This window comes from Onychostoma macrolepis, chromosome 16, assembly GCF_012432095.1.
Source record: "Onychostoma macrolepis isolate SWU-2019 chromosome 16, ASM1243209v1, whole genome shotgun sequence".
NCBI lineage: Eukaryota > Metazoa > Chordata > Actinopteri > Cypriniformes > Cyprinidae > Onychostoma > Onychostoma macrolepis.
The window spans coordinates 4,596,459-4,609,850 of record NC_081170.1 but is presented as its reverse complement, the minus strand read 5'-3'; the positions used below and the strand labels follow the sequence as shown (position 1 = coordinate 4,609,850).

General features: G+C 36.1%; 1 protein-coding gene and 1 long non-coding RNA gene across 2 annotated transcripts in view; one reads left to right on the top strand and one right to left on the bottom strand.

Annotated features, from left to right (window-relative positions):
* Window positions 1-8,813: 8,813 nt before the first annotated feature.
* Window positions 8,814-10,542, bottom strand: LOC131521902 (uncharacterized). Its single transcript, XR_009266395.1, has 3 exons — window positions 10,411-10,542; window positions 9,417-9,500; window positions 8,814-9,201 (listed from the first exon to the last, which is right to left on the bottom strand). It is a non-coding gene; the product is annotated as an uncharacterized LOC131521902 (long non-coding RNA).
* A 12-nt stretch (window positions 10,543-10,554) lies between these two features.
* Window positions 10,555-13,392, top strand: part of ext1a (exostosin glycosyltransferase 1a) — a 54,195-nt gene continuing 51,357 nt past the window's right edge. The window contains exon 1 of the mRNA XM_058747026.1: window positions 10,555-12,116. Within this exon, the coding sequence (XP_058603009.1) occupies window positions 11,203-12,116 (914 nt within the window). The 5' untranslated portion in view covers window positions 10,555-11,202. The remainder of the gene's footprint in view (window positions 12,117-13,392) is intronic.

Here is a 13,392-nt window from a genome sequence, read left to right as displayed (position 1 = left end):
ATTGGAAATATTCTGCAACAAAAAATAACTCTACTGCTTTCCCTTATACATAAATAAGCAAAAGAAAATGAAAAATTCATAACATTAGTCAAACATATAAACCCTCAAATATTTAAATTGATCGATGTGTAGTCAGGAATAATTGATTTCACTTCTTGTGTGTAGTTTGCTGCAGGCCTTGATTGGCTTCTATTAAGAAGGAGTTGACTCAGTTACCAAAGGCTAGTCATTAAAGGCCTGAGTCTCTTTCATGGTGCTAAGTTGATTTAAACTGGGAGAGGTGATTAAGGGGCGTTCGCCGCACAGACCCGAAGCTATTCTCTGCCATTGATCTACTGCGCCTTTGATACCGAGACTAAACTAATTTAGATATCGCTAGGCACACAGGAATTTTCAGAGGAAACAATTTTAGATTTCAACGTGGAAGGCCCTGTGTCACGTTAGAAATGTAGTGCTTTATTGAAACACCATAATGGAAAATTGCATAATAGTTATAAACATGTAAATGTGTATGCCCTAAAAACATACTCTATGTGAATGTAGATTCTTCTAGCTACACAAGCTTGATTTCATGCATTAGTGCATCAAGTATGCATTGTATTCTCAGTATTAAAGGAATAGTTCATCAAAAAAATGAAAAACTGATCAAAATTGACTCACCCTCAGGCCATCCAAGATGAGATGTGGACTGATTCTTCATCTGAATTTAGCATTACATCAATTGCTCACCAATGGATCCTCTGTAGTGGATGGGTGCCGTCAGAATGAGAGTCCAAACAGCTGATAAAAACATCACAATAATCCACAAGTATGAGGAAAGCTGCATGTCTGAAAGAAACAAATGCGTAATTTTTAACTTCATATTATTGCTTCCAGCTGAAATACGAGTCCTCTAGCCATAATATTGCTGTCTCCAGTGAAAAAGTCATCTTGTCTCAATCTGAGAAAATATGCACCGTTTACAAGCCAAAACAGTTCTAAACAAATATGTTGTTGGATGGATTTCTTCACTAGAGGAGGCATTGTTTGTTGATGGATTTGATGGACATGATGGATTTGTTTCTTACAAACATGCAGCATTTCACTTTACAAGATGTTAATTAAAGGATTGGAGTGGAGTGAATTTCTTGTGGATTATTGTGATGTTTTTAGCAGCTCTTTGGATTCTCATTCTGACGGCACCCATTCACTGCAGAGGATCCACTGGTGAGCAAGTGATGTAATGTTATATTTCTCCAAATCTGTTCAGATGAAGTAACAAACTCATCTACATCTTGGATGGGCTGGGGCTGAGTACATTTTCAAAAAAAATTCATTTTTTAGTGAACTGTTCCTTTAGAATTTAGTGTGTTTTTGGGACACCATTTGGGACAGAGCCTTGACAACAGCTGACCAAAATGGAAACAAATCGAACTGGCTCGCCTAAAAGGGCCTTTGGTATGCCTCAGAGTTAACAAAACCCTTAAGTGCTACAGGTCGACGTGTACAATCCCTTTGCCCTCCTCTCATGTCTGTTTGGCATGGTAATGAGAAAAGGTGATGGCATTGCTTAGCATATCAGACGTGGTTTGTATTCATTGGGAACGGCTCTGAGAAATGGGACTAATCAAAATGTGCAAATTAAAACTCTTGGTGAATTGATTCCATTTTATCCAATTGAAATTCCACACAGGCTCAGGTTCAATTGAAAAATGTGTGAGCCACCTAGGGTCCACAATCTCATATTTAAAAAGGTGCAAGATATCACCGTGACATGTGGTCTGCCTTTTAGCTATTAAATGTAAAATCTCTGTTGTGCATTATCCAGGTAGCACAGAAACACTGCCTTCAGCATGAATTTGAATCTCATATGTTTACTCATGAATAAAGATATTGTCAAACTGACTTTGCAGTAAGGCCATACATAAACATTTAAGTGACCTGATCCATGATTCTGAGTCATTGTGGCAGAAGCACATCAATGAGTTGGGGGGAAAGTCTCTGGCTTTCTATATACAGTATATTTGTAGCCAACTCCAATTCATTGTGGAGATAATCATTTAAATGGTGATAATCATTTAACTTAATCTTGCTTTTGAGAAAAATGGCCTCTAAAGAATTAAAACATTTTTCAAGTTTCTTTTTAATGACAAGATTTATTTACAAATTAAATACAATGCATTTATGATATAATGCATATATTTAACAATTTTAACAATCTAACCCTTTCTAATTAATGAGCTATGGACATTGAATGAGTCTCTTGTGTAATGGCAGGTTCACAAGCTGATTTATTATCATTTTCTGTGGTTAAAACACTGATTGTACAATTACATCAGAGATCATACATTTCATTAGGTTGTATTTCATATTCTTAACAAATACTCTGATGTTTATGTTTATTTCATGCTATAACTAACGGAAAACATGATCAATCCTTTCACTCGGGCTCCGTTTTGCTGTTTGCATTACACTGTAAAAAGTGAAAGTTGACTTAACTTAAAAGAATTGAGGAAACCCGTTGTTTTAAAATTATTAAGTACATAACAATTAAAAAAAAAAAAGTTAAGTGAACTTGACAATTCAATTATCAGTTAAGTCAACTTATCACTTTTTACAGTGTAGTGATCCGTTACATCACATTTAAAAGCGTCAAAATGCCATTGTTTGAATCTTGATTTGAGACGTTATATATATAAAAAATAAGATGAAACAGGAACTCTTTTTCCTACAAAGGTACATTGTGAGTCATTTTAATGACTAAAGGAAATGCATTTGAAAATATCTGACTGGGAAATGTAGTATTTTCCAGTAAATGTGTAGCATTTCAGAGAGCTTTGTGAAAAATGTGGCTCAGATTATTTGGTTTTAGGAGATTTAGATGCAAAATGTTCATATTGAGATGTTTGATTTTTGACTTTGGTGTTTTGTTTTGTTTTTGCAGGAGAAAACATGTGAAGGAGCCCAAGGAGAAACACTGAAATATTAAAGAGATATCAGGTTTAATCAAGTGTATGCAACCTTATGTAAATATCATGCATCGATATGATTTATTTTGTTGATCTCAGATGAGCATAAACATGTGAATCTCAGCACAATCTAAATGAAGCTCAAAGTGAGCGAAGCATAAGAAATGGAGAGAGGAGGTTCTGAGCGTTTATAGGTGAGTGTCAGATGAAAAGACGCAACTGGAGACCTAAACACTCTGATCTGAAATTCGTCTTGATCAAACGTCTGTCTTTTATTATGTGAACACATTGAAACTGTCAGATGTATTTGCATATAAATGGTCTCCATGGCCTGCCGTGAGACCGCAGGGCTGGCAGGCCTGATAGCAAGGCTGAAAACAGTTCATTTCTTTTCTATTTTTAGGCATGTAGCATTTCAAAACACCCTTTTATTGGCATTGCACAAAAAGTCTGTTGTTATGAGTGTTTTTGTAAGCTAAGCATTCCTAATAGGCTACTATACAGCATGACGTATTTTTAGACCAACCTGGAAGTTAGCATCACGCTGGTTCCCTCAATATTAACCCTATAGGATTTATCCATTAGCTTTTGGGTTATTGCAGAAAATAAATTGCTCTCTGACCAATAAAAAGTTGATAAATCTTTGTTCATCATTCACAAAAGAACACATCTTTTGTAAATTTTGAAGCCGCAATACAATCGCTATAAATGAACTACACCACAGTCACATGACTTCAACCTCACCATCACTAAACGCTTTCAGTTTTTATAAAAAAAAAAAAAACATCTTCCCTGAAAGTTTGAAGGGTGTGATTATAAATACAGCGAGGCTGTGAAAGCTATGATGACGTTCAACGTCCCTGACAACCTCTAAACCACTTGTTGACAACCGCCTTTTATTACTGATGTATTTTATGTTGTACAATAAAATGGGAAATCATCTTGAGCTTATGTTAACAATAGACCTTATTGCAGGCATTTAAATATTGATTTCAAGATGATGGAACCAGAATTGGCTTTCAAAAATACATAATCCCTGCAGCACATGCTCATTAGTGATTTGAACAAACCCCTAACTAACCGCCTCCTCCTCAGAACTGACGCTCACACTGGTTGCCAGATTGAGAACATGCAACCCGGAATGAACGTAATTGACCCTTCACAAAGATCTTCCCCCCTTTGTTACTGTTGTCCAACAAGCCATGGCACTCACATCATGTTCTCACGCAGTGAAAAATACATCGTGGAGCAAAGAAAACTGACAACGTGCCGACAGACAAAACAGAGCAGGTTACTTTAGGTATGAAACAAAGTCTCAGCTTTCAAATCGAACATCAGAAGGTATCTTGTTGCAATCGCAGAAAGACGTCAATACACACAATTTGTCGAGTTAAAATCCACCGACGTTTATCTACTCAACTGTCTGGTTTGTTTGTCGGACAGAAATGGCAGATTCGGTGAAGGATCAAAATGACAAAGGAAGGCGTCAAGCTTAAGTGGTTGAGTTGATTTATCCGTGTTTTAATGCATGTTTTAAGGCTTTTTAGATAAGGCCTTTCATGGCTGAAATACACTGTGTTTTCTGCTAACTGGCAACCTATTGAAATCCTATTGGGTAAACTAGCAGTGGGCGGAGTCACACAGACCAAAACAAAAATGGACATTCCGACATGGAACACACGTTTCAAAGAAGAATAACTAGCTCTAGCATTGTTTTTTGGAAAAAGAAACAAGCTGCTACCTAAATGTCTGCAAACATGGTATTTTTATGCTTTAGTAAAGTCCAAAAATGACTTATAGCAACTTCAAATCATGTCTTGTTGAGAATAGGCATGAATCTTCTCATATTGTGCTTAAGGTTTATAGGCTCCTCGCTTCTAAGTGTGAAAGCAACGTGTCAATCTTTGATTCAGCAAACTTAAAAATAGTTCCTGCCTTGCTCAGAAAGTTGACAGTGGTTTTACCACGTCTAACAGACTCAGATCCTATCAGGGCCCTCATCGTCTTGTCATTGGAGTCGCTACGTGTATCAGCCTGTTCATTCTGCAACCTCCGATTGCAAACAGCACATAGAGATTAGATGAAGCCTTTAGGAATTCAGCGCTGTTGATATGATGCTATTCTCATTGCATAAGTAGAAAAAGTCTCATAAGTAAGCAACTAGGGAAGATGGTATTAGCACGCCTTTGACAGTCAGATTATTTCTACATCAATTAAACCTCCGTATTGACGGATGACTGCGCAAAAGAAACTGCTGTAGATTTTATCTACGGAAAGATCTAGACCATCCCAGATCTCTGAGGATTATAACACAAAGGCACGTTGTCTTTACATCTTTCCATATGCTTATGTAGTCATTCATATCTAGGACAGATTGTTCACACAGCACAGTATATATCATTGCAGGTGGTTGCTTGTTAATTGTATCTCGTTTCAGTGTTTTGATGTGCTCATGGCACCATGTAATGCACTTTCGCAATAGGTTGAACATTCGGTTGAGAATGAATGACATGCACTAGTGTAAACATCCCTGCTTAAACAACCACTGAATATGAATGTCAACTCAAGCGAAGTGTTCTGGCAAATTTTCACATCAGATTTGCCTCTTTGTCAAGCAGTTGGAGCGTCAATGCAAACTATTCATCACTCAATAAATATCAGCAAAGTCTGTGAAATGCTTTGACAAACCCATGCTCTTTAGTGTTGATGTATTTCCTTTTTAAAAAAAAGGGCTTCTGTTGCCAAACATATGAGCTTTGAGCTGCCTATGTAAACAGCATCATGCAGTATGCAATACCAGAATGCAGTGTAGTGAGCTCAGTGAATGTTCAATGAAGTTAAAGTTAAATATTTTACTCGACATTTACATGTGCTATGCATTTGTATGCTTATCAGAGTAGCACATCACTAGTTTTGCAACATGTGCATGTCAAACTCGTATTGATTCACAAGACAGCTAACTAGGTTATGCCCAGCAAAATCCAGTGACACTTGTTACAGGAAGCAACAAAAATAAAAATAGTGTTTTTATCGTCAACTAAAACTAAAACTATATCATAAATTTTGGTGATTTAAATAAAGCTGAAAAAATAAAATGTAAATGAAAAACATGAATGGAAACATTAACTTGTAAAATGTAAATTAAAATTGCCTTGGCAAATAACAAATAAAATAAGCTTATGTTTAAGTAAATAGATAAATTAAAGCTCAATAGAAATATAAAACAAACAAAACCATAAAAATGACAAAAGCACATTGACAAAATTACTATATGAACTGATAAATTGTTTACCTTGAATGCAATATAAGTCAGATAAAAAAGCTTCTTCTGGCAAATGCATAAATGTTAAACTAAAATTAATTAAAATATTTTTAAAAAGTTAAATAAATGTTAACTTAAATTAAATGAAAACTAATTACACTAAAATCAAAATGAACACTAAAAAAATGGAAGAAAACCTCTTAACTTTTATGTTTGCTGTCCAGTAGCCTGTTTCGTTCCTTGTCTCAACAACCAGGTGAAGTATGAGGTAATATTTACTCATATTGAATCATAGCAACCATGCCATCGGCATTCACTCAGAGTTTGACACTTATTTTCGTTCTGGCTCATTTGCTGTATTATTAATAACAGACTCTTTCACTGTAATTCAAAGAATATTTTATGAAGTAGTTGTCAGCTCTTTTCCTCCAGCAATATTGTCAGACTTCAAACAATCTGTCAACTGATGAGCCGTATGTTACATTACTCCTGCGGTTTCCCCGTACAATATATCTGGCGGAGATTAAAGAGTGCTGTTTCTGCGTGATAATTGAGCCAGAAGAGCACAAATGAAGGTAAAGTTGAGATAAACCAACCATAACAGACTACATTCTCAGTTAAAAAAAAGGAAATGAGCTCAATGAACTGCTGAATATTGCTGGAGGTAAAACCACGAGAAAGCATTCTAGTGCACACGTGTACTTGAGCAAGATTTTTTTGTATTTGTGTATGTAAAGATAGCATATATCATTTGGCTTCTTCAAGATTTGTTACCACATGTTCAATAAAATCAAAACAAGGCATTGAAATCACAAGTTTCAAGCCTTATTGCACAACTTTAAGACACCAACAAGTAAAGTGACAGATCAGTCTGTTTTGTTTTAACATCCTTTTTAAAAATTATTTTTAGATGCTGTTCACTTTATTTAAACAATTCATTTAGATTCAGACTTAACACCATTGTATCAGTTTTAAAAGTGATTGCACCATGTTAAACAGACTTGAAACTGTTAGTTTTTGGCTTAAGTCAATATTTTCATTTTGAAAAAACGAAAAAACATTCAATGAATTAGCGCAAAATAAATTTGACAATATTAGAAAATAGAGAGACTTATTAATGTTTTTTTTTTTTTTTTTTTAATTAGACTTAAAACTTAATTCAGTCGTGTCCATATAACTTCAATCAAGTTTTTTTTTTGTTGTAGTTGTTGTTGTTTTAATAACTGTTCACTGAAAGGTTCTTTGAGGAACCAAAAATGGTTCTTCAATGGCATCAGTGCAAAAAAAAAAAAAAAGCCCCTTTGGAACCTTTATTTTTGAGCGTATAGTACATTCCCCAATAATAAACCTCCGTAGAAAAAAAAAAATGTTCAAATCGAAGAACACAATTAAAAATGGCAGATGAGTGGAAATGTGTGTAGACTTTGTCATAAAATTCTGTTCATCCAAAAAGTAAAAAGAGCATGTGCCTGAGGGTGGGATTTGGGGTCTTTTGTGTGCAGTGTGCATCAGACGGTCAGTAAACGGATTGTGGTGGTCCGTGGGTGTGGGGCAGAGGCTATAGGCCTAGTCTAAAATCTACACGTCATGTCAACAGCCCACAGTGGCAAAAGCATGCTAATGATGCTTAATGATGATGGCCCCACTGGATTTAATAGCTTTTTAGGTTCTGCTGAGGCTGTTGGGGAATTTAAATGACTCTGCATTGGCCATGTTGTTCTGAGGGTAACTTCCAGACCTCCACAGATTCATTTTGAGCCTGCATTCTCCTCAATAAAGGGCTTAATTTAATTATTGATACACCATTACATTTACTTTCTCTAGTCTATAGACAAACAAAAACAGAATCTTCTCCCTCTACCAAACAGTCAGTCTGTGCATGATAGATGATGCATCAATCTGCAGGGTTAGAAGTTTTCAAAAATAATTGATAGCATATGCTAGATGTAGATCATAATACACATAATATATGTAATAATAATATATGAATTTCAATGGTTGAATGCCGTTCAAACGTTTGGGGTTGGTTCAATGTTTTAATGTTTTTACAAGAAGTATCTTATGCTCACTAAGGTGATCAAAAATACAGTAATTTTGTGAAATATTTTTACAATTTAAAAGAACTGTTTTCTATTTGAATATATATTGTAAAATGTAATTTATCCCTGTGATCAAAGCTGAATTTTCAGCATTATTACTTCAGTCTTCAGTGTCACATGATCCTTCAGAATTCATTCTAATATGCTGATATGCTGCTCAAGAAACATGATTATGAACATTGTGCTACTTATTATTTTTATGGAAACCATGATAAAAAAATGTTTTTCATATTACATCTTTTGTTACATTATTAATGATTTTACTGTCACCTTTGATCAATTTAATGTATCCTTGATGAATAAAACTATTAATTTATTTTCAAAAAGTCTCAAAGTCAGCCGCTGATTGGTTCCATTTTTGCAGAATATGATTTTATCTAATCAAACTCTAGTCACATCTTTATTGAAAAAAACTCTGTAAGATCAATGGATCAAACTCAGGTATCATTTAAAATGTAGATAAAAGTTTAATTAAATATTTCACATGTCTATTATGAAGCTGCACAATGAATAGAAAGTGATAAGTCCTACTTTGACAATCAAAGCATGTCTGGTGTCATTGTGATTGCATTAAACAATCACATTTTACCATATTCAAATCAATTCTATATAATTTCCATCTAAAATCAGCACAGAAAATTAAAGAAAAAGGTTCCGTGTGTGCCAGTCAAACATGTTCAAAGGACAACCTGTGAATATAAATGTGACTTGCAATATTAGCTCCAAAGGAAAGAATGAGAGGATGGAATGCTGGACAGAAAGGAGAGGAGGCAAGACCTCCACTTTGATCACTGGCCCATAGGAGCACCCGAATACGGATACGGCTCCACAACTTCCGAGGAATGCGGTTTCAAATGCCTCCTTTGCACCTCCTCGTCTCAGACCCCTGCAGCTGTACAAATAATTCAAAGAAACATTTGATGGCCCCGACTGATATATTTCATTCAGATAATATACATGTGAACATCAATGTTCTTTACTCTTTATTGTGAGTTTATTGTGCTCTTACTCTTAAAAGAACTATTATAAATTAAAAATATGTGCAATTATGGCCTTTTTTTTAAAGAATAGTTCACCGAAATGAATTTTCTGTGATTATTTACTCACCCACATGTTTTTCTAAACTTTTATGTAGTTATATTTCCATGGAATGAAAATCTTCACAGGGCTGTTTTCCTACCCAGTGGGCACCTTGATATCAATTTGAAGTCACATATTAGTCAAGACAAGATCAAGATGCTGTAACATCATTTTAAATTCAGTTTGGATGGCAATTTCTTTCAGTGGTAATTGGGTGAAAATAGGAAGTTAATCCCAGACTGAAATTGGTTTAATGTATATGTTGGCCAATGTGTTTGACGTTCAATTTACATCAAATCAGTGTCATGCCAAGTTTTTGACATCAGTTTGATTGTCTTTTCAGCATCAATTGCCGACTGGGTATCAAATTGTCCCATTATTATGGTGGCTGAGAGAGCTCAACATGCAGCAAACAGAAAAACCACCTGCAAATTAAGAAAACATGAAACAATACACACACACAACCAAACAAAGAAACGCGCTGCAAATAAAATTATTTGTCTGATGAAGACGTTTTCTTGCTTTTTCTATTTGCATGTGTTTTCTGAAGTTGCAGCGCATTGAGCTCTCTCGGCCACCGTAGATTATAGTTATACTATTAGAATTTTGTGCCATTTTTTATACTTTCAGTGGCATTTTAGACTGAAGTGTGAGTTATGCCACTGAAATTGTTCACAAATTTTACATTTCAGAATCTAATTCTTTGTTTTATAGGGTTTGAGGGGCACAATCTTGTTTTTCTTTTAACATAAATACGTTTTGCATAAGTCTAAATTTAATAAGAACCAGCCATTTTAACTTTACACTCGAACGTTTGACCACCTAAATTGTTCACTCTCAAACCTCTTTTAGTAATACGATTTGACTGAAAAGTCCATTTAAAATCAGCGCCACTTGCTGTGACATTCTGTTATCTAATAAAAAGACTCTCAGACATTTTAAAGTGTGACTTAAGAGTCTAAATAATGCTGTTCGTCACTGTATTTGGAGAAATGCATTTGTTGTTGGTCCTTTAAAATACCTTCACGCTCGACTGTGGCCGTGAAAGGGTTACAGTAGTGTCGGTCCTCCCGGAAATGACGCGACCCAATCACGGCTCGCGGTGGACGACGGAGGCGCGTGACGTCAGCAGGCGTTGTGCGGGGATTGGAATGCTACAATGTAACAATCGCAACTGGACGCTTCAGATTAAAGCGCTGGAATGTAACGTTGTATCATCGGCGTAGCAAAAGCGTTTTCAATGTAGCGAGGAACAGAAAAACGTGTCGGTTTGTAATGTATTTACGAGAGGTTACAAAAGAACGGCACGACTGTAAAGACAACCAGCCTTTGGAGGATTTATCAGAGAAAAAGATGTGAGAATACACGGATTTGTGGGGATTTATCCGCTCGGGAAGTTTGTGACAGGGTCTTTCTGACTCACGCGCATCACATGAGATCCATCTCTTGGACATTTCTCTGGCTGCTTCTGCCGTTTGTGATTTCTCCACTCTGGATTCGAAGAAGTCTTCTCTGAAAGTACTTTCTGATGGTTTTCATCGATCCAGCACAATCCCGATGGCCAGCAGGGTTCAGATGTCATCTGTCAGTAGTTTAGATACTGTCTAACGCGAACCAGGCACCGGAGAGGAGGGAAGTAGATCCATAAAAAGGGTTTAAGGTTAAGTCGCCCACATGCTCTGGATTTGGGATTGGAATCACAAGGTGGAAGTTGAGAGCATCAAATCCCTGCAGGTCTGTGGAAGATGCTGTCCAGCAGGAGTTGAGATCTTTGGATTCATCAGCAACCAGCTCCATCTGGATCTAAGGACACATGCAGGCCAAAAAACGCTATTTAATTCTGTTCTCTGCAGGTGTGTCTCTCATTCTCCTCTTTTACCTGCAGGGACCAGCTTCCAGAGGGACTCCAAACCGAGGGGATGAGCCCCATCCACACTGGCCCCACTTCTCAGAGCCCTTACGTGCTTTTATTCCTTGGGATCAGACCGAAACGGAGGACTACAATGTCCGTGTTTCTCCGAGATACAAAAGAGATGACAACTCTGGAGCTCACAAGTGCAGAATGGACTCCTGCTTTGACTTCTCCTTGTGTAGGAGGAATGGCTTCAAAGTCTACGTCTACCCTCAACAGAAAGGTGAGAAGATCTCAGAAAGCTACCAAAACATCTTGTCCTCCATTGAGGGCTCCAGATTCTACACTTCTGACCCGGGACAGGCTTGCCTCTTTGTATTGAACCTTGACACCCTGGACCGAGACCAGCTGTCTCCTCAGTACGTCCACAACCTCAAAACCAAGATCCAGAACCTGAACCTGTGGAGGAACGGGAGGAACCACCTGATCTTTAACCTGTACTCGGGCACATGGCCGGATTACACGGAGGATTTGGGGTTTGATATTGGACAAGCCATGCTGGCCAAAGCCAGCATCAACACTGAGAACTTCAGACCCAATTTTGACATCTCCATCCCCTTGTTCTCCAAAGATCACCCCCGGACTGGAGGAGAAAGGGGGTATTTAAAATACAACACCATCCCTCCCTTTAGGAAATATGTGCTGGTTTTTAAAGGCAAGCGCTATCTGACTGGGATTGGATCTGATACCAGGAATGCGCTTTATCACATCCATAATGCTGAAGACGTGGTTCTCCTCACCACATGCAAACATGGCAAAGACTGGCAGAAACATAAAGATGCTCGCTGCGACAAGGACAATGCTGAATATGACAGGTAAGAACGGATTTCTTCTGTCAAAAATGCCGACACATTATAACTAACTAATAAATCCTAAATATTGTTATATTATGCTAAACAGATCAGTAGATCATGTGCAGTGGCCCTAAAAAGTATTTGCACACTTAGAATGTATGAATGCCATTGGGGTAAATAACAAAATATCAACAAGTGTTATTAATGTTAAATAAAGATTTTTAATTAATTTAATTGAAATGTTATATTTTGTTTGCTCTAAAACCAAAACATTAAAAAAGACATTGTTTTTATGACATCCATTCTATTATAGACACATTAAAGATGTTTTAGAGACGTATTAAATAAATTTGTTCTAATAATTAAATTAAAATGTGATGTTTTTAAACCATTCAATTAACAAAACCTCCGCACACCTGACGGCAATAAATAGGTGCGTTGGAAACAAAGACCAGCCAGGTCAAAAAACTAAAAAAGCAAAACAAATCCCGCACACTATATATGAAAAAAAATCAAAATATTTATTAACGACGTTTCGATGTAACGATGTTTTTAAACCATAACATTTCACAAAAGATGTTCATGACTTTCATTCTATTAAAGATGTTTTGAAGATGTGTCAAAGAATTTTGAGTTTATGTTTTAGCCAAAACATTTCACAAAAGATGCTATTTTTAGATTTGTCATGATTAAAACAATAGATATATTGTTCATTATGAAGTATTTAAAGACTTTTAAATGTGTAAATGCCATTGCATTAGATAATGAAATATTAAAGAAACTGAAAAAAGTTTTCTGATGTGTTTGCATTGACTTAAGCAACTGGTGTCATGATGATCAGTGGAAATATTGTGCATGTGCTCTTTCTTTCAAGTAAGTGTTACCTGATTTGATATTTCAGTCCAACGCACTTTTGGGGGCCACTGTATGTGTAAAAATATGAAGTAACTCTTAACTATATGAATATATTTTAATGATCTGTTAAGAATTCAAATAAATAATCTAACAGTCATTTCATATGTAAATTATTATCATTATAAAGTGTTACCAGAATGACAGCAAATATGTTTGGTAGAAAAAAACACTAAAAGTTGTTACATCCTGAAATGCTGATCTTGCACCAGATATCAGTTTTTTTCTCATGTTGAGCTTGTTTCAAATGATGATAACTTTTTTTTTTTCTAATGCAATGGTTTTTAAACCCTAAGCTGATGCGTATCGTAACATATCATTTCCAGTTGAAGTGCACATGAGAAAGCTGCTCTGGCTTTAATGCATTAAGATGTACCATTGGTAG